The 26,749-nt window shown below is 39.1% G+C and overlaps 1 protein-coding gene across 1 annotated transcript in view; it reads right to left on the reverse strand.

Moving 5' to 3' along the window:
- Window positions 1–26,749, reverse strand: part of CFAP54 (cilia and flagella associated protein 54) — a 115,394-nt gene that overhangs the window by 81,285 nt on the left and 7,360 nt on the right. Inside the window, 18 exon segments of the mRNA XM_080971994.1 lie at window positions 447–617; window positions 2,000–2,118; window positions 2,212–2,286; window positions 3,972–4,104; window positions 5,809–5,937; window positions 6,492–6,562; window positions 9,260–9,410; window positions 10,081–10,215; window positions 11,109–11,194; window positions 12,750–12,921; window positions 13,012–13,124; window positions 16,882–16,968; window positions 17,982–18,180; window positions 19,056–19,157; window positions 19,250–19,363; window positions 20,232–20,375; window positions 21,719–21,777; window positions 22,478–22,649. Of these exon segments, the coding sequence (XP_080828120.1) occupies window positions 447–617; window positions 2,000–2,118; window positions 2,212–2,286; window positions 3,972–4,104; window positions 5,809–5,937; window positions 6,492–6,562; window positions 9,260–9,410; window positions 10,081–10,215; window positions 11,109–11,194; window positions 12,750–12,921; window positions 13,012–13,124; window positions 16,882–16,968; window positions 17,982–18,180; window positions 19,056–19,157; window positions 19,250–19,363; window positions 20,232–20,375; window positions 21,719–21,777; window positions 22,478–22,649 (2,232 nt within the window).

Genomic DNA, 26,749 nt, shown 5'->3' on the forward strand with positions numbered 1-26,749 from the left:
TTCCTCTCCCTGCACTCCTCCTAAATCTGTTACGGAGTTTCCCCAAACCCTCCAGAGCAGGGGGGGCACATGGTGAGAAAAGAGGGAGGGAGTTCTGTTGTGCAAAGGAAATCCTTGTAGTACTAGAACTACTGTGACGGATACCACCCATGAGTCAGAGTCCAACACGGCATGAGCAGACTTTTACTTGCACAATGGGATTTCACGTTCTTCTCCCTCCACCAGTCCCCAAATCACTCTGAAGCAACCATTCAGGGTAGATTTTGACGGCAGATGGGGAAATGTAGGGAGGAGGTGAAGGTGAAGTCCCATTGCATGAGCAGATTCCATTCCACTTGCACATAGAGTTGGATGCATTCAACCCTTGGCCATATTCATGGCACAACAAACTGGCCAAATGTTGTTTAGTGTATATATGTGGGTGTGAGTGTGCTAAGAGGTATTACCTTAACATCTGAAGCAAATGGTGCTGGTTTAAAAGCCATGGAATTGTGTGATCTGGACAGCAATATAGGAGGAGGTGGAACTTTGCTTTTCGCGCTACTTGCAGGTTGCAAGAAAGCAGAACGTATTGCATTTTGTTCAGCTTCTGCTTTCTGTATTAGAGTAAGTGCTTCCTAAGATTTAAAAAGGCTCAAGAATGTTATTTGGCTTACATATACTGTATTTCAGATGCAAACAGAAAGAATAAATATAAAGAACAGCTGGTTCATAGGGCAGAGAATAAGAACAGTCAGGAACACAACATTTTTAGTGTGTGCCTGGACAAGCATTTTTTCACACGATTTATGTGACATTTATGCAAAGAGCGGACACATTCTGTACCCCACCCAGTGATCTATCACCGTTTCTGGTTTGTTATTAAAGTTTGTTCCTTGTTTACCAAAATTTCATTACAGAGGTCTCTGCCATTGCCCCTCTTTCCAGACTTTGTCCTGCCCCTCCTCTTTTATCATCATTTCCCACCCTAGTTATGAATTTGTGCTACTGGGTTTGTAGCTATAGCTTTGGGAAGAGAAAGTACACATATATGGAAAATCCAACAAGATCAGGGCTGAGACAGAACTGAAATGAAGAGCAGTGGCCTAAACAAACCCTTATACTTGGACCTAGGAAATCTAAGTGGTCTATCACAAATTCATTGGACAGTCTTCCGCTAGATACAACCCCTGATTTAGTTCTCTATTTAAATAAATAATAATGAGCTATCAGAGTTGGGGTGAGAACTATCACTCCAGGGTGAGGGTCTGTTGGACCGATGATACTTTCATGCCTCAAGCAACAGGAGGAACAGTTCCCACTTGGCGGTGCCAAATGGAGAAGAACCATTCCAGTAGGAATGTTAAGATTCCCATAGGTTCCAAGTACAGTACATGAAAATCTTAACCAAACTCTTCACTAAAGTAATATTTCTATACATTAATATGTAAATAAATTTATTATCTGGAACTGAAGACAGCATGATGTAATAGACCTCCAAATGTTATTTGTCTTGTTGTTTATAAACCCAAAAGTGGGTTCCAGGGAAGAAATGCCTGGTAGGAACGTGTCCTTGACCTGTGATAATGCTTACTGATTGCCTGATGGAGGGTAAGTTGGTGGGCTGGTAAGGTGAAACCTCTTATTTTTGTGTGGTTAGAATACAGCCTACTGTACATTCCATGTCCCTGGAAGGTTTCCCAAATGGGAATACAGCCTCCAGGCTGAAAGAGGTTCCTGACCCCCAGCCTAAATATTTTGTTTCCCACTACCTGAAACATTGTTAATGCTTAATAGAAATAGAATTACACTTAGATATATGGTTTTGAGAAGTGATTTCCTAAAAACTCACATTTTAAAAAAGAAAAAGACCTGCCAGGTTTGCAGCGATTGTTAATTTTAACATTTATATTGCCAACGATTTCCTCAGAGTCTTCAACATACAATTATGCCAACAGCAAACTAATATAAGGATGCATAATAATGGGACGTCAGTTAATTGCAAGGTAATTTATATTACCTCAAGCAGCTGTTTTGGGGAAGAACTGGCTGCCCCTACTGGCATCAGTGTAGCCTTCTGCATCAAATAGAGAGCTCTGGACAATTTATTCTTCTTTATTTTATTTGTTACATCTTGTTCTGTGAAGCAATTGTTTAAAGTAAAATAGTAAATCAGGCAAAGCACAGTGTTTCCATAATCTAATTTTACAAGTACATATTAATGTACATTACCTGTTAAATGTTTGAACTGGTGTAAATTCTTTGCAGTGGCCTTTGATTTGATATTTTTACCACCAATCTGAATGCCTACAAAGAAGGAAGCATTAGTTTATATCAAATGTCATTTGTTTAAAACAACGTAACACATTAGATTCTATACGAGTCCTGTATTTATCATCCCACCGTGGCATTAGGATTACTTTTCTGTTTCGTTTCATTTGACTCTTCAGATTGTATAAAACTAGAGTGTACACTGAAGTATGCAAAAATGCATCCCTTTTATGAAGCCTGGGTGGCTTCACACACTGCTAGGCACACACAGTTGCTGCAGATACAGCTGCTACTCAAAAGATGCAGGTGTAGCATTGCAAGACATGGTGTGGATATCACCTTTTTGCACCTGAGTGCAAGCACCAGGAGTCCTGAGTGGACAGGTGGGCCCCACTGCATTTGCATATAGATGTTTCAAGGTGCATGTATATTATCCACAGTTTGCAAGTTTGTTTTTGGAAACACCTGTGTACCCACAGAAATAATTTCAAATCTGAGATGAATGGAAAAGGTTTATTTAGGCCCAATATTTGGATTGCTTCTGGTTTAGAAAGAGGGTGCCAGATGCTTGCAGCATAACAGAACTCGAAACTCAAAAGCTACTCGTGGAAGAACAAGAGAGACAGAATGCAAAATGAATGCCTTCCTTGTATTGAAAGTGGATGCTTAGGGTGCTTCCCAATGATCCTCAAATGATTTTTTCCCTCACTCACGCTTAACACTAAAACATTTAAATCAGGGGTTCATGAAATGGTACTGTAATTCTGAGAGAGAGCGTAGTCTTGCTTTTTTAAAAAACAAAAACAAAACTAACTTTAAGTAATCTGGCTCAATAGCCCAGCTTCATCCACTGTCCCTCAGGAAAACTCAAGAAGATGAAGGAAAGGTGTAGAAACAAGCAAAGTGGTACAATTTCTTTCCCTGTGACCCTGGTGCCCCTTCTAGCTTTTTAAAGGGCAGTACTACTGCAGTAGGTTTCTAATGGTCCCTCTGTATTCTATCTTGGTGGCAGCTAATCTTCCAAGTCTTTTTGACAGACATTTTCAACCCAAGAAGATGGATCTGTTGACTGGTGAATTGCTCCAGCTTGCTGAGTTGCTCCTTCTCCCCGCTACTGGGCAGCCTTCATCTCCTTTCAAAGGTGATCATGTCCCACCCTATGGCACCAACTCCTTCTCCAACCCTTGTGCCAGAGAAAACCAGCCTCAGCTTCCACTTTTGGGTCACGCCATAGCCTAAATGAGCCACGCAACACAGGCTTGGGAAACCAGCAGATCAATCTCCAGTTCCCAGCCACACAATAAACACACACTCCAGTGTTGGGATACTGGGGAATGTAATCAAATTTATTTAAAATTTAATGTAAAAAAATAGTGTTTACAAAATGGTATGGTATTCATCAATACTAATACATATGCACTTTTGAGAAGGCACTTCTGCAACCATGTTACATGTACCATAAGATGAATAGATAACCTAGCTGAGTAGAAAATTCTCTTATTTTTAGCAATAAGCACTGCACTTTGAATATGTATTTTACATACAGTGTAGGTACTACATTGGACAACAGTCATCCACATCCACCAAAATAGCCAGGAAATCACTGAGCTTTAAAATATATATATAATGGGCAATATTTTACATCATATTACCATAAAGCTGTACTGGTCTTCCTCTGCGAAAATCAAAACATGGCATCAGTCAGTTTTATTTAATCTTACCTTGTGGCAAGTTAAGAAGTTTAACAGCTACTCGATGCTGAGCCTGAATAAGTTCAATGTGTAAATCCATAATAAAATTGTTTCCTATTACGGATTTTTCATTGATGTCATATGCTGACCATTTGTTCCAATTCTGATAGAAAGGAATTAAACAAAATTCAGTTTTAAACATTTTAGGGGATATTTTTCAGTGTTACTGGTGACGATTCTTTAAAAATTACTTTTTGGGGTTCCATTAAACAACCCTCACAAAGGGCGATAATAATCACAAATAAATAAAGAACAGATGGGACAGAGCATGGAAATAAACATGACACACACAATTATTTCTTTTATTAAAAAGATGCTTTAAAAAAAAGGCATTAGAGAAAAATACCCTAATGATCTGTTCTAATAAATTTCATGACCACTTCATTCATCTTAACTTTCATCATCTTACATATCATTCATTCTTTACGTTCCCATGCTACAATGCAGATCAAGAAAGAATTACTTATTATCTCCATTATAAGTATTAATTTTTTTTGCCAAAAATGCTTGTTTCAGGAATTTTGAGTGATGAATGTCTGAAATGTCTTTAAATTATGTCTACGGTATACACTTGCTCTACTCGAGGAAAGCACAAACCTATTTAACAGACATATGCAGTTAATACATGTGAAAGCCTTCTAATTTTTCTATCGTGTGCAAAAGTTGTATTTGCACCTACAGAAATAGATATCTCATGCCAAATTATTGAATTTTTGGTTAAACATTTAGAGACAGAATCAACTAACCTGCTGCTCTGGCGGAAGCCAATGCAATGGCTCTCCCTAGTTCAACAGGACTTCTCTACTCTCCTTTCCCCAAATCTGCTTCGGAGGGTGAGAACCCTTATACAGTCAAACCTCGGTTGTCGAACGTAATCTGTTCCGGAAGAACGTTCAACTTCCAAAACGTTTGACAACTGAAGTGTGGCTTCTGATCGGTTGCAAGAGCTTCTTGCACTCAAGCGGAAGCCGCGTCGGACGTTTGGGACCAAAAAATGTTCAAAAGCTGGAGTATTTACTTCTGGGGTTTTGGCGTTCGGGAGCCAAAATGTACGATAACGGAGGTGTTCGGGAACTGAGGTTTGACTGTAACAGTACACACAAGGAGAGGACGAGGGAGACTGTTCTGCCTGGCAAGTGGAAAGGCTTACATGGATGGAATGATAGTCATAGTGAGAAATTCAATTCCACCCTATTAAGCTAGGTTGTATACAACTCTGACACAACTCCTGAAGAGACATTTGAATAGGTGAAACAATGGAGTGGGGATCCGTTATTTAAAAATCCCCACCCAGTTATTTAGAAAGTTATTAAAAAATCCCTACCCAGACAAAGCCCTATGGATGTGTGTGTGAGAGAGAAAGAGATGCACTTGGGAGATAGAAGCATGTTTGTGCTGTGTGAGAGAAGTGTTATATATGTTTGTGTTGTCTATTTTGCCACTGCCACAGGCAACAGTAGCAGCAAAGCTTTCCTCTTAGCAGTCAAGCTCCCATTATTTTCCCCAGAATGACACATAGAGGAGGAAGATATGAGAAATATGGCATTGCAGACGGACAAGTAAAAAAAATAATGGATGAAATAATTTCAGTAGAATGAAAAAGCTCCACTGAAAATTGTTAAGAGAATTGGTGGATAAGAAAAAAAAAAAGTGAGATATATAGATCAGATGCTTAAGCAGTTTAGGGATGAGAGAAAGAAAATGGGATAAGAAAGTGGAAAGAAAGAGTGGGAAAGGGGGTGCTCTCAATGGGCCAAGCAAATCTGAGCGTTGTGGTTCACATCAGTTTCTTACTTGAAGCTCATACCTTTTTGCAGCAGTTATCAAGCACCGATGTACCATCAGGTAAAAGAGTAATTAGACGGGCTCGATTCATTGCATTAATTGCTCTGTCCAGGTACTCATAAGCCAAATGCAACTGTTCTGATGGAGATTTCTAAAAGAAGTCCACACATTAGATTAATAAAAATGAAAATTGGAAAGCTACTGATGTTGGTTCCAAGACAAATTTAAGAACTAGAAATAAAAAGGAGAGAAGCAAAATGAAATCTTTTTGGGTCCATATGAACAATTTGCTCACCAGCTAAAAGCTAGTAGATAATTGCTAAGATTATTCAAATTGCATGCACAAGATTATTCCTGCCCCAAAAATCATGCAATTCCCAACTTGCTAACCATTATTTCTAGTTTTGGCTTCTTATATCCACATTATTTGGTTCTGGTTAAATGTGGGTCTATATACACAGCAAAGGTCAATGCAACACATACGTAGGATGTGTTGATACTATGAAATTAAGGAACTGTGAGTTTGTAAAGATGGAGAAACTCATGCCCTGCTCCCACACTCACCCAAGAGTAGCTTGGAGAAAACCTGAGCTTGATATATATATATCGCACTTTCTTATCGGTTTTCCTTACCTGTTACCTCTATTCAAAATTATGAATATTAAGCAGTGGCATATCTTAGTCTAGTAGATAAGGACACTATACCTGTATTAATGAAGGCACATCTTCTACACAGTATTCCAAAACCAATGCAGCATCATTTTTTTCTATTGGCACTAAAGAGGTAGAGAAATCAAGTTAGAAAGGGACACTGTACTAGATATATTAACCAAAGACTCCAGCAGTGAAGTCCTCTAGTTTGTTACCTTGTTTCTACAATGGCAAATATTTATCATGCATTGACAAAGTAGCTACGGTAAATATATTTTGTCCAGAACTTAGCAGCTGCGCATAAATGTCATACAATTCAAATGTCAATTTAATGTACAGCACTTTTCACAGAGGCTAATGCTAAACAGACTGCAGTCCTAGAGAAATGCTTCCTAAATGATTCTGTAGTTTCATTTATCAGGTATCAGAAAATATTGTATTTCGAAACCATTGTTTTCCCACTAAAATATTCTCATTGGCATCCGTCTCTTTCAGAAGACAATGGAAGATGGCAAGATCCCCAAGGATGTGTTCTACGGGGAGCTGGCTTCAGGCACCAGGCCTGTTGGCAGACCAACTCATTAAAATTAAAATTTTAAAGAATGAACAGTGCAATCAACTGCTTAAGAATCTCAGCCAAGTCCCCAGCACCAGCTCATCTTGAAATATGCCGACATGGAGGGCTTTATACTGTGTAGCACCAGAGTTATTCTGGCAAAACTTTCTGCTAGGGTAATCCCAACACTGCTGCAACACCAGTATGATATAAACCTTTAAAGCCCTGCATAGAAGCACCGAATTTGAAAAAAGGAAAAGAAAAAACCCCTCATTTATGTAAAGCAGGGGTAGCAAACCTGTCCCTCGCCAAATGTTGGACTCCAACTCCAATCAGCCCCAGCCAACACAGTCTATGGTCAGGGATGATTTGGACTGTAATCCAAAAACATCTGGAGGGCCACAGTTTAGCCACCTTGAGATCAAGAAAATATATGCAATTCTCTACACATATAACATTTAGGTTTCAGTCCTATACTCATTTACCTGGGAGTTAAGACCTGCTAACCTCAATGGGTCTTACTTGTGAGTAGGCATGTCTAGAACAGCACTGATAGAAACGTAGTTATAAAAGTTATTTGCTCCTGGCAAGTTCAAAGTTGAGAAAGAAAAGCAAATGCTTTTTAAAAAATTGTTCCAATTTGATTGGTCCGATACATGTTTATGTTTCAGCATGTCTACCACTTCCTATATCTTTCTTACCCATTTCTATCCCTCAAAGGACTTTTTTATTTTATTTCAGTGTGTTGCAACCAAAATGTGGGAGGCTAATAACATTACGGATTACTTAAGTCATTTGCTTTCTATAGCTTTTATCTTAAAATTTGTTGTACAATAAAACTTAATTATCTGGAGGCAATGCTATCACAATTGTTATTCAGTTCCTTTTATTATGTTCTTACAAAAAAGTACTACACATTTACAAGTTCCACATATGTGTTTTAACTCCTACTATAGTCTCCCCACACTACCAACATCTCACATGAACTGTTCCATACATCTTTATCACTGCTAATGTAAAATAACATCACTACATTCATTTGCCTGCATTTTCTTAAACAATAACATCAACTGCATAATTCAGTCCCTCTAGATATACAAGTTTTTACTGAAATTCGCTTAAACTCTTTTGAAAAACATTTTCCCATCTATTTTTAATATTGTTGTGAATAGCTTAGAGGTCATTAAGTATTTTATACAGTTTGGGTAAAAGCTCTTATTTGAGGAAAGGAACAGTTCTACAAATGTAGTTCATGATCAAAACATATCTGAGCTCCTATGTAATTCACAGAGGGCTAGGTTATCTTAAGGGCTCTGAAGTCAGCATAGGAAGCCTGCTCTTTTGTCTCTTTAGCAGATGAGTGTTAAGGAATCTTCTCCTTCAGGAAATCTAACAAGCTCCTTCCTTTCCCATAAGATGGTTACCAAAACCCTTTTTGTTTCAGGATGCAATTTCACAGTTGCTTCCGTTGTTAGTTTAACGCAAGTGCATTTTTGTGCTCTACGTATATTTTAGTGCTGTTTTAGTATTGACACATTTTATTTCCTATAAACCCCTTTGATAATTGGTTTTAAAAGTAGGATATAAATAAAAGTAAAATAAAATAATAAAAGGTAGCATTCAGGCTTCAAAGAACGACTGCTCAATCTTCACTGCATTATGTGGCAATTGTGCATTGTCTAAACTGGGGGCAGGGGAGACTCAAGTTCATAGACAGAGTGCAGATATATCTGGCCTCAGGCTACATCTGTTTTTCCTACGCCACCCTGCTCCCGCAAAGCCCAGCTCCGTGTCCCCCACAAATGCTTTTACTTGGCTCTAATGTATCCTTAATTGTAATAATACCTCTTGCTTGTCGGGAGGGAGGATGGAAAGACTGCCGTATAGGAACTTCTAGCTTCTGCATGGCTCAAATGTAAGCTACTGTACAATGGCACATTTGTTGCCCTGGCTGCTTTTGTCTCTGGACACACCCACTACTGGTAAGTGACCTCCAGGAGCTTGCCTATAGCAGAATGCAGCCTAGAGGACTGAAAAAACTTCAGTGCTGAAACAACATTCAAGATTTTAAACTAAGCTCTGGAGAGAGCTGTCTGGAGTGCCAGTGAATCCTGAAATCCTCACATCTCCTTGCCCTGCTTTGCCTTGCCTTGTCCTGCTTGCCTAGATCTAACCTTTCCCTTAGGTCAGAACCACATGCTGCTGAGGCCTCCAGTAACAGAATGTTCCTAGCTACAACCAACCAATGTTTCCATAAAGACTATACCTGATGCGGTTCCACATTTGATTGTGAAGTCTGCAATAGTCTCCATCACTGATGTTAGCCGTAATGCAACTTCCGCCATTACCACAGTATTAGTATCTCCAAGATTAATGGCATGAATCACTTCATTAATTACATAAAGTATGTGGACCCACTAAGGAGGAAAAAATATTAAACCATTTTACATTTTTATTTAAAGTTATTTAAAAATTGTGAATGAAATGTGGCGAGAAACTGTGTGACATGGATATGGGAGGCTGCATTTCCTAGAATGAAGGACAGAGCCACAACACAATGAATTGTCCCACCTGTGAGGTACAGAGTCCTTGATTTCCCCTTCAGACATAGATCCAATGCCCTGGACCTCATCTATGTTCTTTAAAGCCACCTGCCTATGGAGGACAGTATCACTGTCAAGCTAGAGGAGACTGCCATAGTACCACTGACTTTTCCTCAGCCTGGAGGGATGGACTCAACTATCAGTAATGACATGAAACAGTCACACTCTCCTGGGTCCCTGCTTCTCAAGCTGCTAGCAAACCTTTGCTTGTCAGGCCACCGGTTGCTTCAAAAACTCTAAGTTGAAGCTCCTCCACATCTTATACCTTTTCCTCTCTTAGTTTTCAAGTTTCTGTGGCAGTCAAACTGACCTTTCATTTCTCTTATAGAAATTGCCCTGCATGTCAAGATTATAGCTATTTATAGTGAACAGGCAAAGTACTAATGAGCATGCGTCATTACCAACATCACAGGAGCATTTGTAGATAGCTGGACGTGTGATACATAATTAACTTTAATCAATATGAGTTATGATAAAGGTTTACCTTGGCTGTCTGGTATTTATGAAGAGACTTTAAGAAATAGCTTCCGCTATTTTGGATCCTCAGAATTGCAATTTTGCACTTTTGCCACAAAAACATGGTTGCATCTGTCATCATTTCTCTGTCTGGCAGGAGAACCTGAGGAAAAGGTATTTTTCAAAGATTTCAACTACCTGGCTTTTGAGGGTGTGAAGTCACAAAATAATTAAAAAACCCAAGAATGCATTTGCAGGATTGAACACTAGTATCTCCTCCTTCTCTTCCTTCCCAGCAAGCCTAATGGGTCACTGCCTCCTCCTCAGACTTCTCCTGCTTGGTGAACAAAGCACCACATAGCCAACTGCTTAAAAAGGGAGAAGATGGAGCACTTTCTGCTCCTGCCACCATCTCATCCTCTGACCTGGAAAGAAATAGTTGCAATGTCTTTACATTTTAGGTAACCACCCTTAGGGGACATCATTCCCCAACAGAAAGAAGGAAGGAAAAGTAGGTGGTACTAAAGGGGCAGACGGCCAGAGCTGAAGAGCAAAGGAATGGACCAGCACGCATTCGTTGGAATGCTACAGATTTGTGCAAGCACACAAACGTGTAAAGAGGCTCAGTACTGTGAACAAGCCTGGAATTCTCTTTTTATATTTTGTATGGTAGCTGACATTATTTTCTAACAAGCTCCCATAGCATCTCAGTACTTCAGAATGACCCTGTGCTTCTGTTTGCAACATAGTGTTGTTGTGGTTGTTTTAGAAAGTTTCCTTAAAGTATTGCACAGGAAACTGTCTTATACCAAGTGAGATCATCAGTACATCCAGTTCAGCATGCCAAGGATTGAACTGCTTGCAAAGCACATGTTCTACTACAGCCCTTTCCTGTGTTATATTTCTGCTTAGTTGTTATGAAACTAAAAATATTGTTGCAGCTTTCTAAATCTGACATCCATTGTCTTTTATAAAAAATAAAAAATATTTTGCCCAAGAAATTAATTTAACACACCAATTTCATGTAGTTCATACTTAACTTCAGTTTTACTATACCTTTTCAGGTGTACTGATGCAGGAATAAAGAGTTCTTGCCAATGTAAAAATTTCATCAGTAGTCTTTCCTGCTGGTACTCTTCCATCTACCATTGCAATTTATTTTGAAAAGAAAATTAAAAGCAGTCAATTCCGTAAAAATATATTTAAATCCGAATTCTCAGTTGAAGCAAATGCAGGAAATTACATGAAATACAAAGGAAGCAATTTCCCACTGTTATGCAGAATTTCTCTCTGAACATGGTCAATTATCTGGAAAATTTAAAGTTTAAGTTTAAAGTTTTGTCATTTAATAATGAGAAGTGCAGTATAAAAAAGAAAATCAACAGGAAAAGAGTATTTCATCCAAGATCCCAAACATCTACCTACTCTAAAAAGCTATCTCAAAATCTTGGTCAGGCTTTTTTATTTGTATGGAAAAGGAAGTAACAAATATCTCCAAATTTAAAGATTTAAAGGTGATATGGGATGCAAGTAAAGCAGTAATGGGGGGGGGGTTATACAGCAAATCGCATACCAAAGAAAGATAAGAGAGCAGAAAAAACAAGAATTTTTACAAGAAGTAAAAAGAGAAAGAATTAATAAATTTCCCTCAAAAAGAGATAGTGCAACAGGATATCAAGATGTTGCAAACACAGTATTCAGTGATAATAAACCAGGAAATAAGAGTGGAAAATTAAATATTTAAAACAGAAACAATTTGAACAGGCTAACAAGCCAGAGAAACTATTAGCTTGGCAAATAAAGAAGAAACAAGAAAAAACCTGCATTAATAGAATAAACACAGGAGGTAGAGTTGTGGAAAATCCAAAATAAGAGATCAATTTGTGAGTTTTTATACAGAACTATATCGAGCCAAACAAGCTAATTTAGAAGAAATGGGTAAATATTTAGAAGGCAGAACTACCGTACCTAAGACACCAAAAGATAAAATGTCATTTCTGAATAGAGCTGTCAAAATGATGGAATTACAGCAAGCAATTTTACAGACAAAATTAGGAAAGGCACCCAGACCTTTCAGCAATATATTATAAAAAATTACAAGATTACCTAATACAACCTTTAAAAAGATATTATGAATAGAACTTTGAATACAGGAGAGCTACCAGAATCCTGGAAGAGTGAATACATAACTTTGATTCATAAGCAAGATAGAGATCCAGAGCTGGCTAAGAACTATCAACTTATTTTGTTGTTGAATAACAATTATAAACTGTTTGCAGACATATCAGCTAATGGGTTGAAAACTATATTAAAAGAGGAAATCCATCAGGATCAGGCCATATTTTTGTCAGGAAGAAAAATGAAAGATAATATTAGAAACATAACTGATGTAATAAAATATTTAGAAGAAAGAAATGAAAAACAACCAGCTTTAATGTTTTTAGGTGCCGAGAAAGCATTTGACAATGTCAAATTTCCCTAAGTTTTAAAGTCCTTTCTCTTCCCATTATACTCAATGGTACACCAGTACAAATATTTAACAGTTAATAATGCTAGTCACATTTTGGGAGGTACAGTGAATCATGTTTTATTACCAATATTTAGAAAAATATATAGGATGACTTTCACTTTCTCCTTATCCTGTATTATAACTTCTTGGTGTAATTATTAACTGAGCAGCTACTAACTGTGACACACCTTGAAATGTGATGGATTTTCTTCCTGGACTACGAAAAGTACTTGATTCTCTGATAACACCTCCATGCACACACAAGCCGTGTCTTGGTTTTCTTGCGGATATTAGAGGCTGCATTACTAGAAGTATTTTGAGTTCTGATTCTGCTTTCTTCCATTTGGGGGCATTTTGATTCTATAAATATATGGAGAAATGAGAGATCTTGCTTGGCCTATGATTTCTAAGCACAACAAACGACTTTTAACATTGAGAAACTGAATTTACCTGAAGAAAGGAAAAAAACACTATAGCTGTGTGATCAAAGCTATCCCACTCCTCATAGCTGAAAGCCATCTTCAGAAATCTCAAGGCAGCATATGCAGAAATACCACTCTTCCCTATAACAGTAACACAAAAGGTGTAAGACTCCCACAATACTCACAAACAGAAAGGAGAACACTAAACTTATTTATTTACTGATTTAACTACTTCTGCAAGTATGGGACCGATATGATTCCTTTGAATTCCTTAGCAGTAGACCAATAGCTTTCTATGAAGACTTTGTCTGATTCAAACTTCTACTCAAAGAGGTAGCTGTGAAGAACAGTTTCCATTTAAATCTAAGGGTCAAATTATTTACATGGAAGACATATGTCTGTCTATTTTTTAAACACAAAGCAACACAAAATACATACTGAAAATGCAAGGGTTCAAACTGTAGAAGCCCTGCCCCCATTTCTCCACCCACCGTCACGTGGGCTCCTCTCAGATTTTTCCCATTTAGCACAAATTTGTGATTTGGGCTTTTGCACTCAGAAGTCTTTACATGATTGGGAACCTTGCTACATGAGGGGCCTTCTAAGTGTCCCTAGTACTAAGGGAGTGTGGCTGAACAGCTTGAACCCACTCTGCCCATGAGGGAAGCAAATCTTCCCTTGATATGAGATCCACTCACTTTGTTACCACAAGCCTTTCGGTTGTCATTTAAGAATTTTTCTAGCATGCAGTAGGCCATTCCCATAATGTGCATCACTTTTCACAGACACAAACTCCAGATGGCTGACAATGCTTATGCTGATCTGCTCACTGGACGCATGATCTAATGTAGCAAGAAATTTAAGGGTAGGATTCAACTAATCAGTCTTGCCAGTGGAAGAGGAGTTTGGATTTGATATCCTGCTTTATCACTACCCGAAGGAGTCTCAAAGCGGCTGACATTCTCCTTTCCCTTCTTCCCCCACAACAAACACTCTGTGAGGTGAGTGGGGCTGAGAGACTTCAGAGAAGTGTGACTGGCCCAAGGCCACCCAGCAGCTGCATGTGGAGGAGCGGAGACGTGAACCCAGTTCCCCAGATTACGAGACTGGAAGTCAGTGCAAGGGCTCCCCGCTAGTACAATGGGGTTTCTCCCATGTCCTCCAAAATTGGGTCGACAGGAGGGGATGGGAGAACCACCAGAACAATATAGGGGGAAGGAGGAGATCATTCCATCAGACAAGCTAAAAAAATTGCACTGACAGAACAATTGCCATAGCACTATGTTCTTTTTTTTTTTAATGATATTTATTGAGAAATTTTTTAAAATTACACAAAAAAGAAACAAGACAAAAAAAAGAAAAAGTAAAGTAAAACCATCATTCTCCAATTCTCCACTTTCAATACCTTCTTTCCTTGACCTCCTCCTCCTCCCTTTTCCTGTATCCTGATTTATAATAGTCACAGCAAATCCTTTCCATAATTCATAATATTCTGTCCTTACATTACCTTAGTCTATTTTCATCTTATCTTATATATAAAAAAAGTTTAAAACTTAAATCTTAATTTTTACCAACTTCTCCTAACCATAACATTCTTACCTAATTCTTTAAACATTTTTATAAGAGCCAAGTAATTTCATTTCAACATTTTCCTAACATTCATCAATTTTGTAAAACAGTCCTAATGATAGAAATAGAAACTTAAGCAATCCAAACTTCCTCCAGCGTCCCTTCCTCCTGGTCCCGGGTTTTGTCAGTCCTTTTTGTCCTATTAATCTAGCACATTAACCTGGCAATCTTATATCCGAGGCCCTCAAGTCTCTTCCATGTCCCTTCCACCGCTCTTCTTCATATTTTCCTTTTATTCGTGGGAACTCCAGCTTGGTAATGTTTTTGACCCTTTTCAGCAAGACGATCCCTTTTCCATAGTCCAGACTAGACTCGATGTAGTATTTAAAAACATGTTCCAGATTTCCTTCAAAGTTGAAAGCCCCCACTGCTCCAGACATCTGACGGCCCCTTTCCAGACTCGAAAAGTCCAAATCTCCCTGTATAGGGGGGTCTATCCACACACCCCATTTCCAAACCAAACCAATTTTTTTCTTTCCAAGTCTGGTCTTTTCCAAGTTCATTTGTCAAATCCAAAAATTTATATTCCTGCTGGGCCGCAGCTCCTTCCGTCTCTGGCACCCAAGATTCAGCAGAATCCTCATCTCTCAGCTGTTCTGTCATGGCACGCTCCTGTTTTAGTTCCTGGGCGGGCTCCATATAGTTTCCCACTACCTGTTCAAAGGTTCTGGCCGCATTCGTCATCAAATCCGTCTTCTGGCTTAACTGATCCAATAGGGCATTTATTTTGCAGAAAGCACCCAACAGTGCTTCTTGCAGACATTGTCCTGCAAGGTCACAAACCATTGCCCACGGTTGTAATCAGTGACAGCTGCAAGCTCCCAGGGATTAGTTACAATTTCACAGTTCCCCTCTAGGGGGAAAAACTTCTGATTGTTCTTTCTCTTAAATTCAATAGTAACAAAGTTTCTTTTTTAATATATTTTGTCCATATTTGTTCTTTTAAGATGCGAAAGGGAGCAATGGAGTCACTATGTTTCTCTTCTTTTAACTATCTGTCAAAGACATTTGTTTCTGGTCAGTGAGCTTCAAACGTCAATTCTGACACCCAGCTCCAGGATCAGGACGGTGGAAAATTACTTTGCTTTAGATTCACTTCTGCAGGTTTAAACAGCTCGAAAAAAGCTCCCCCTTCTTCTCCTGCTACCGAAGGGGGATTCAGCGATTTTAAATGATGAAAGTCAATCCTTTAAGAGTGATTTTTAAAGCTCTAGTTTGCATTGTCTTTGCTTTGTTCTGGCTACAGGGAAACGGAAGGCTGACTTCCTGTTTAAACCTTTCTGTTTCAGTACCAAATTAGGGTAAATTTTTAAGTCCAAATTCCTTTCTATTTCTCCAGTTCTTATTTAAAGTCCAGATATTCAATGTTCCAGTACTCACAGTTGGTTATTTTAGATGCCAAATTGTCCCAGGAAAAAGGCAGCGCTCTCCGGCAACGGCTATGCGGCTTCACTCCGCAGGAAAAGCGATTGACTCACAGCACCGCGCCACTTCCCCCTCTTCGCTTCGGAGCCCGTTTGTGGGTTCCTTTCCGGGTTGGGGGGGGCGCTAAGGGTGCCCGCCGAGTCCCACAGTCACAGGCTTCATCCGCCTGTGATTTCCAGAAGGGTCCCCGCTTCGCCGCAGCGGAAAAGACCCGTTTCATGCGGAGCTGGTCCCTCCAGTTTGGAGGGAGTCCGCCATTGCCGATGGCGCCACCCCGGAAGTCTCAGCCATAGCACTATGTTCAATTCCTCTCTAACTGTCCTGCAGAGTGGTAATGTTAACTGGCCTTCCACCTCAAAGGGGTGTGAATGCAGGTAAACAAAAAAGCCTGTTGTAGAAAATACTACAATAGTCAGATTACCACTGACAAATAATATCATTTTAACACATCCTATCCCCAAACCATCAAAGACATAATCCTAACTCCCTGATATTCATATCTCAGTTTGGCTAGGTTACTATGATGTGCAAGTCCTTCTCCGCTGTCCTTTGCCAGCAAATAGGATCACCACTGGTGAGGGGTCTCCACCACAGCGGAGGTCACAAGATCTGCCATGACAAGCAGGAGGTTACCAGCAGCAGCCATAGAAAGTCCTGAAAGATGGTGTTTCAGAGTGGAGTCTGCAGGATCCCAAACCCCACAAATCCCCTGGTTCTGACACAGCGAAAAAAGGACCTTCTGCAGCCCAGGCCAGCAGGAACTGCCAGAGCTTTAAATGTGGTCTAAGATCTGCCACTTGGTGTTGCTCTGTCAGCGTTACAAGAATAAAAACCATTAATTTACCTGCTAAGATCTGTTCCATAAGTGTTGATGTTCCAGTTATAACCATAGAAACAGGGATTAAGCTGCTTCGGGCAGCTACGCCACCACCTGCAATAAAACTATCTTGTTAGCCCTCATGTACTATTTTACAAGATGTTTTAATTATCATATAATTTTGAAATACATTTACTGTACATGTAAGTTTCCTAAAAGAGCAACCTCCCATAATATCTCAATATCTTTTGGTAATAAGAAGGCATGCTCAAATTGCTTATTACCTCCTTGAATATGGTTCAGTAGTTATATAAGAATGGTCTCTACTACAGGGATAGCCAAAGAAGTACCCTCCAGATGTTGAACTAAAACTCCCATCATCCTTGGCCACTGTCCATACTGGCTTAACACTGATAAGAATTGTCCAAGAATATCCAGAGGGCACCACATTAGCTATCCCAACTCTATTGAATTCACTAGTTTTCTTCATTTAACATACTATTTATTCCCCACCTGCTGTCAGATTAGATATCTCCCCACCAACCACCACCATCATCATCACAGCTGTTGGGGGTTATTGGATCTCAGAAAATACATCAAGAGAACAGTCATAGTTTAACATCATGCTGAAAGCTGAAGTCCAAAGAAAGCAAGAAAAAGAAAAGTTCAAAATGTTAAAGTCTCCAATAGGAGAATAATTAAAATTAGATTGATTTTGGGAAAGTTCTAATCCAAATATCCATCTCTCGGTTCACGTTCTTGCTTACTGTGGATTTTGGTAGCCCTACATATATACATGTGATTTCTCCACTGCCTCGCATATGGCTCAGTTTCTTGTGTTCATACTCCCACAGCTTTGAAAAAACTATTACTGTGTCTTATTTTTCTTCCACTCCGATACTAGTTTAAAGCAGAGCACTCTTCAGTCCTAGCGCAGTTTGAATTTTAAGAAACAAACATTTTACTTTCTGATATAATGAGTAGAATTTCCACATGTTGACAATGATACTTAGATATATTTAGAAGTTTAACAATTACTTCCAATTTTTGAAAAGTAATAAAAGAATTACATTTGGTTTTCCTTGTTATAATTAGCCAACTTTCTACAGTTAATTTCATCCACTTACCATCAAGAATATCCACGCCTGCAAAAAACAACTCTGAAATGACATCACGAATTTCCATTTCATCAGGAATAGGAGGGCTAGGGATCAGAGTCCGCCTATTTCTATCAAACAGAGCTTCCAAGATGCCAAAAAAGATAGATGAATTGCAATCAAATATCTCCATCATCAGCCGTTCTGAGACTGTTCGAGGCCAAGGAAGCTAAACGAAACAAAAATAATCAAGGATCACATATTTAAAATAGCTGTCATAAGTAAACAGTTCCATATAAAACCATGCTGGAGAGCTTTAAGTTAGACTGTGCACGGATAGGTAAACAACCAGTGTGAAGTGTAAGTCTTAGCTGGAATTAAGGAAAGCTCTGTTTGTTTGTGTCATATTTAAATTATAAAAAGTAAATCTTTATGAAGCAGAATTTCTTTTCTTTTTTAAAAAAAGACATTTTAGGGAAGTGTGTCCCTATGTCATGGACTGGCTGGATGCAGAGGAGCACCTGCCAGGGAACCGCCAGGGGAAGAATGCTCCAAGCCAGTACATTGGTAGTGGGATGACAATGAAGAGGTGGTGTCAGCAGAATAGATGACAGGGTTTAGTGAACAATTGATTGTCAGGGCTTCAAATGTACACAGGTCTCTTTATGCACTGACAATCAGCCGGTCGTTGGTGCTTGCAAAGGGCTGTGTTGCCTTTTGAAGCACCTACAGCTGATAGTAAGGGTTTCAAAGTGCCTTGCAAAGGCTGTGTGGGCATTGCTGATCAGCAGGTACAAGGCAGGTGAATGCCTTGTGAGCCAAATGGAGAAGCCTAGTGAGTTTAATTAAGCCCACGGGGGTGGGGGGAGTTCACTGCACTCACATTAAGGATCTCTGTTCTTCAAGAAGAGGGTGGCCCTGGAAGGTCGGTCCAATCAAGCGATATAAAAGGCCTCAGTTGAATTCTGAATCTTGTTGATACAAATTGGCTCCCTGGAGCTATCCAAGGTACTGCAACTCAAATCTGACCATACCTGCTACCTGCCTGGCTAAGTTACCCTCATGGGGTCCAGATCAGGACAGGGTGAAATGGATAATACATACATGTTGTATATCTTTCATATTATTTTTCACTCTTGGACGAAAAAGCCCCTTTGGTCGTCTTCTGGGTTCAAATGCTGATCTTTTGAAGATCATTGCTGCCATCTGACCCCAAAGAGGAAAGAAAAAAAGCATAAATTATTATGTTACATGTTCCACTTTCTTAAATACTATAAATCCCTATAAAATATGAATACCTTCACAGTTGCTTCTTTGAATTTTCTCTTTGTTTCTGTGCTTAATGCTGGTGAACTCATATTTTCCATTTGCTTTAGTTCATCTATTTTAACCAAACCACGACGTGCAAATATCTGAAGCACAATAATATATATATGTAAACTGGAGTGACTATTATTTTCCTGTTAATAAAGGCAGGTGTGGGAATAGGAAGAAATGGCAATACTGTGTCCCCCAGCTTGAACTAAAACTCCACTGACTGCTAGCATTCAGAATTCCAATGCCCATCCTAGAGTCACATTCCAAATAAGATAGAAAAGAAATCTGGGAAGCTTCATGTGGATCAGGAACAACCAACAACGGCAGTGCTTGGGATCCAGATAACCATTCTAGGTTTAGCTGCCCAAAATTCTGGATTCAGATTACTAAGAAAGTAAGTAGGCAGAGCAAAACACATTATGGAAAATGTTGGAGACAGAATGGCAGAAAGACTGAATAGAGTAGGCTAGAGGTAAATCAGATAGACAGATTAGAGAAGAAGTAGTTGGATTGCATGGTCAAAAGCATCAGCTGGTCTACAACAGAAATATGTTTTATGCTGCAGGGATAAAATGTTCCTGTATGGCAGTCATAACTATACAGAGAAGGACCATTATGTTGGTCACTTATTGAAATCAAAACTAATAATATCTTCAGTGCAAAAGGTTGAGAAAACGGGGGAAAGTAAACTAAAAATTACAGAGGTAACCTGTCTATTTTATCCAAGCATAAGTCATTTGGAAAATTGCTAGGTTGTGCTCCCATCAAATCAAGATCAATGATCCCAACATCATATACTTATGGACTGTTTTGACTAAATTTGTCTTTCTGCTCAGACAAGGAACACAAAACAAAGGCAGTGCCCCTTATGCAGACTTTAATATAGTCTCCCAAGAGCAGCTTGTTTTTATACAAATCCAATATATTTTTAATTATATTTAAAATATGAAGGATAATCACTACCTCTCCATTTATGCCAGAATAGCAGTCATAATAACACTGGCAAACAGCAGCATACAGTGTTGCTCTCCATGGCAAATAGTGTACAGCTAAAAGGGGAACCGATGATTCCATACATACACAGGCCCATAATAAATATTCAAGCACCTATTGAAAGAGAAACTGATTATAAATTAAGCCATTAATGGGTGACATCCAGTGTTAGTTATATTCAAAGTAGATCCACTGAGGTCAACGCACCGTATTTTTCGTCCCATAGGACGCACCAGCCCATAGGACGCACCTAGTTTTTTTGGGGGGGGGAATAAAGGGGAAAAAAATTCCCTTTCTTTCCCCCCCAAAACCAGGTCGGGGAATCCAAACCAGGTCGGGGAACAACGGGATAGCGGCGCTGCACCTCCCGCTGTCCCCCGAGCTTGTGGGGCTGCCCGATGTCTGCTCGAAGCACGGTCGCTCTGCTTCAGCGCGTGCCGCGCTCCGTGCAGCAGGCTGCTATCCGCAGCCTAGAAAGCCCTGCAGGAACTCCCGCAGGCTCCCCAGGCTGCGGATGTCTTCCCGAAACGCCGGGCGCTCTGCTTTCAGCGCGCCCCGCGCTCCGGGAAGCAGGCTGCTGTCCGCAGCCTAGGGAGCCCTGCGGGAACTCCCGCGGGCTCCCCAGGCTTGCGGATAGCTTCCTGAAGCCTGGAGAGCGAGAGGGGTCGGTGCGCACCGACCCCTCTCGCTCTCCAAGCTTCAGCGAAAGCCTGCATTCGCCCCATAGGACGCACACACATTTCCCCTTCATTTTTGGAGGGGGGGGAGTGCGTCCTATAGGGCGAAAAATACAGTAATTTAAGCCAATTTATTTCAGTGGGTGTGTTCTGAATATGACTAACCCTGAATATCACTCAATGATATTAACTCTGATTAGTATAAAATATTGCAGGGGTTGACAAATTTTGAAAGGTAACTACTTCTTTCCCCTCTTTCAGTTCAAGACTTTAGTGTGTCATAACTGATTAACGAGTAGGTGAGCTAGTAAAAATAATAATAACTTTTGCAGATTTATGTGCAAAACTGACTCCCCCCACCACACACACGTCTACCTTTCTTGCTTACTTTTTCTGGAGTGTACAACTGAGATGAACAAAACTTTGAAAGTCACATGATGATCTTATTGTATAAAAAATAGCCACTGGGTGGCACTACAGTTTCAGTTTAAGGACAACTGAAAAATCTTCCTTATAATCAAGCAGTATGTAATTTTCATACTGCAGATTTCAGAATGAAATCTATCTATCTATCTTCACTCTCACACGGTTTTGAAATCAAATAACATATTCATAATAAATCTGCCTGGTTAAATAACTAAAAGTATTCCCATTTTAATGCAAGTAAAATGTATAAAAATCAATACTAAGGGTATGCAGAACTGTAACAATCTGAAAAATTAATATATCTTGACAGACACAGGAAAAGAGACAAATACTTCCAAATTTATCTTGCCATACCTTAGAAGATTGACCTATGGTCATTAAATGCCTACAAATGGTATACATATGGATTGTACCTGCAAGGACAAGTAAATTATTTTAAAAAACATATATAGCAATATGAGCATCTGTGTGCATGCTTATATATATATTATGCTGAGCTTGTGGACTATCCTTACTCTCACCTCAACTTGGCTTTTCTTTATGTATTAATGAATTCAACTTATTCAATATAAATTGTAAGCTATATGTATATATGTATAAAACCTACACAGTGAATACAGTAAACGGACATACAAAATAACACCTATAGGTTGTATTGGCAAAGTTTATCTAGCAGAAAAAAAATTCATATTAAATGGTTTCTAACTTCTTTGAAACTTACTTATGAAACCTTGTCAACCATTTCATGACTCTAATAATCTCAAAAATTTATTTCCTAAACTTTGGGAAGTGAATTCCCTTATATGAAAACAATACCCTCTGATATATTTTACAGTGTATTATGTATTATATTTTACATGCTTATAATTTTTTTAATTTGAAAAACTATAGTGCTTTGTCAGTACTTATCCATCTACATTAAAGCTATCAGCACTCAACTGCCTGCATAATAAATAATTTGCTTCACAGTGAAAATTCAACCCAAAATGTAAACAGAAATGGCAAAACTGAAATTCCCTATGAATTTTATATTAGGGAGGGAGCTCTAAAATTAAACACTCTTAATCTTGACAGCTATCCAACAGCATTTAGAAAGTAAAACTTGTGACTTACCATTGTAGACAAGCCAACACAAACGTTCATGTGGCAAAGTCATCTGCATGATCAGTTGCAATATGGACAAGAGTCTGAAACATGTCTTCACAGATTCCTGATTCAGGAGGTCCTCATCATTATCACACACCAATTTGTAAATGCAGATATTCCTCACTTGCAAAACATGGAACTAAAATGAATAATCAGAGATTGAAATGACGTAATTCTTCAAATCAAAATGTGAATTTAGCACCCCACCCCATAACTCACCCTTCAGCCACTCAGCCAGACCCAGCTCTTTCACAACTGTGCCACTCAGCACATTCACTCCTAGGTCTTGTATGAAATTCCCACCACTGTCTACCCCATGCTTCATTGGCCCCTTCTTCACTAGCTTGTTTCCTTTGTGCTTTTTTCATCCAATCGCTGCCTTTTAGCTAATTAACTACATTCTACCATAGCACTTAATTTAAGCAATGGCTTCACGGCACAGTACTTAAATTTAAACAAGACTCAATGAAACATCCACAGAACTTCAGTCTCTAGGACAGTGTTTTTCCACAGTCAAACATACATTCCACTTCCAGGACAGCAACTGTTCCGATAAGGTCCTTGCTTGTTTGTTTTCATGCATTTGCTACTCATTTGGTGTGAGGGATTCACACTTCTTGCCTGAAGCTAGTGTCTCTTAAGTGCAGCAGACGCAAACAGTGATCTATTTTCAGTACCTGTTTAAAACTTATTTATTCACTCAGGCCTTTGGCGGCCATGCGTACTAATTTTTGTACTTGGAACTGTTTGAGCATTTGTCTGTATCGTGTTTTATTTATTCTTATATTATTTATATATTTCATCTATTAAAGGTATTTTAATGGTTGTAAATTGCCTTAACATTCTTTGAATAAAAGGCAGTCTATAAATGATTCAAATAAAGATATATATTTCTGTCAATACAAAGTTATTCTTCTAGCCAAAGGCCATGACAAACCCAAAGCAACAGTACCAGTAAAACAATAGAGATCATATACATCCATGACATGAGTCAATATCCATGATATATGAGAGAGGTTACCAGAGACACCAACAAACGCAAATCCAGCTTGATTCAAATTAAACCTCCAAATCATCACAATGTTTTATAGGAATGTTATCAAACTACTTTTTAATGTTTTTGTTTGTTTGTTTGTTTGTCTGTTTGTTGTAGCCAATGCATATGGGGCCACTTTGTGTGTTACAAAGCTATTAGTGTCACTTAAAAGAAACCAGACCGTTTCAGCTGGAGTGTACCTGCCTGCTTGTGAGAACAAACGTTTCAGAAAGTGGTCTCTTGGGTGTCTATATAAGGAGCAGGCCAACAGATAATGAGTAGTGTCTTCCACCTGAGGTTGACCACAAATATAAAAATTGCCTGCACAGGGGACCTTGCTGCAGCAGTCATCCAAAACTGCAGTGGGCATCATTTAGAAACAGCTCAGTAAAGATCTTTGGTCAAATAGCTAAGTACTAAAATACTGTTGTCGAGTGGTAAAATTGCTGTTTCTAATTAGCTGTGTGTCCCTTCTGGAGTCTATCCATAAGTGCCAATCCCTTAGATGACACTTATTCACGGTCAAAGCAGAGCTCAGTCCTGGAAAATAATAATAGTCTAAAACATCTTGACAATCTGTTTTCCAAAGTTGGTTATAATCCAATTCTATATAGCACAGAGCAAGAAAATATTCAATAGGCATACTAGCAATTTTTAAAATATACTTTAACTGGGTGTAGTATTGTTAAATATGCTTTAACTGAGTGTTGGCCACCCACATTCTGTACGAAGAAGAACCATGTGTTTTAAAGTTTTTTAATAATACCAATAATTACTACAACAACTGCAATAATCACCTTCACTCAATGACAAAACATTGTTGTTAGAGAGTGTTCAGAAAAGATGTTGTGAAACTGGAGTAGTGGACCTTTTTGGCCCGGAAGGCCAGATCCTTATCCCCCTCACCGCCCCCCACTTGGGAAGATGAATGGGGCAACATTATTATGACATCAGCTGATTGACAACCTGCTGGCTATCAGGTGCTTGAGAAATGCTGTGCAACAGGACTTTTTGGGCACTCCAAATTGTCAATGCCTACAATGCCCTGCCTTTATGATTTCAGGGGTAGAGCAAGTGGGTGTGGCTTGCCCAAAATAGCCTTGAAGGTCACATAGGGAGGCTCAGCAAGCTAGATCAGGCCCATGGACCAGAGGTTTCCTATCTGTTTTAAAAGTCTAAAAACTCAGGGAATTTCTCAGTACTGAAAATGCTAAGACACTTTTAGGATACTAAAAATGTTCCTTTCCTCTAATAAAAAGAAGTGATACACAGAAACAATCTGTATTGGGCTTCAATTTACCATAAAGGCAAACAGTGTTTATTGTAATTTCCTAAACTAGGATATTTGGTTACCAAGAGAGTACAAAATATCTTCCACCTGAAATCAGAGAACATCATGTTGGAGCACTTTAGACCTACATTTTAGAGCAGGGGGAAAAACTTGGGTTCATGTATCACATTATTCTACAGCAAACAGCTGGTTTCCAGTTATGAAGCTTCAAAGTGAAATCCTTAGTATCTGCTTTTACAACAGGAAGAATAAATAATATCCTAGGAGAGCTTAGATCCCAAATGTTTTTCAAAAACATTGGCAAACTCTTTTAACATATTTATTAGATGAAATCATAAAATGCCCAGAGGACTAAGAATATGAATAATCAGTTGTTTTTTAAAAGATGGTTATGCCGATCCTACAACGTATATGCTTGCTAATTTCATTAACATAGTTGCAAATGTAAGATCTGTCTCAATTCAGTAGACACTTTGCCCACAGCACACAGTCAGAATGTATGAAATGTATTTTTCATACATGCAAGTCTGTATAAGATTCTCCTATGACTGAGCAAAAACACCCCGACTAAAGAACTGTATTTCTCACACACAGGGTGATGTTGGATGCCACAGATTAAGAGACAGATGTGTCATTTGAGGGAGTATAAAGGTAAAGGGACCCCTGACTATTAGGTCCAGTCGTGACTGACTCTGGGGTTGCGGCGCTCATCTTGCTTTATTGGCCGAGGCAGCTGGCATACAGCTTCCGGGTCATGTGGCCAGCATGACTAAGCCACTTCTGGCGAACCAGAGCAGCGCACGGAAACACCATTTACCTTCCCGCCGGAGCAGTACCTATTTATCTACTTGCACTTTGACAAGCTTTTGAACTGCTAGGTTGGCAGGAGCAGGGACTGAGCGACGGGAGCTCACCCCGTGGAGGGGATTCGAACCACCAACCTTCTGATCAGCAAGTCAATTGCCCTTCCATGATATAGCTGTATAGAGCTGGATACATACTATGCCCAAAGCTGCAGCAGCGTGCTTCTGAATACTAGTCACTAAGAAATACGAGCAGAAGAGGGCTATAGCGCTCATGTCCTGGTTTTGAACTTCTTGTTGGCATCTGGGTGGCTACTGTGGGAAACAAGATACTGGACAAGACAGGTCTTGGTGTGATCTAGAAGGGTTCTTCTGATGTTCTAATGGAAGAAGCTATGCATCTCCATTCATCTCTACATTACGGCATATAAACATTTGAAGCCATTACACAATTACGAAGAAAATGGAAATGGTGGAGGAAATTAATGAAGATAGCTTATCTGTCCCATGTCTGCAACAGAAAATGATCCAGTTAATGTGACTAGTATTCACTGTTGTTGCTTTCAGATAGCAAATGATATTTAATCACCTTTCCCCCTGTATTTGAACTGAAATGAATAGGGTGGGGGAAAATAATGTCAACATAATTTACATAATTTATGTAATAATTGAATACCATATTTACTCAAATCTAATGCTCACCTTTTTTGGCCAAATCACGTTGCGAAAATTAAGGCACGCATTAGATTTGATGGCACATTTACATTTGCCAGCAAATACTTTTTTTGGTTTCAAGATTCTGAAAATTTAAGTGTGCATTAGATTCGAAGGCGCATTAGATTCGATGGTGCAAAAGTTATACAAATTTGCTTTAACAGACAGTGAGATGAATAACATCATTTTTGGCAGGAAAAAAACTGCAACAGAACAGAAACAATGCAGCATGTCATAAATACAGGACAAAATGGGAAATGATATCTTCTTACATCCCAACTGCACATATAATTTCCCTACACGTGACTTATAATGTGCCATTATATTCAATAACTGCAAATTAAAAGGGCAGTTTAAAAAAAAAAACAACCTCTAAATGCTGCTTATTATTTTTT

Source organism: Podarcis pityusensis (genome assembly GCF_964106645.2).
Source record: "Podarcis pityusensis genome assembly, chromosome: 10".
NCBI classification, from domain to species: Eukaryota; Metazoa; Chordata; class Lepidosauria; order Squamata; family Lacertidae; genus Podarcis; species Podarcis pityusensis.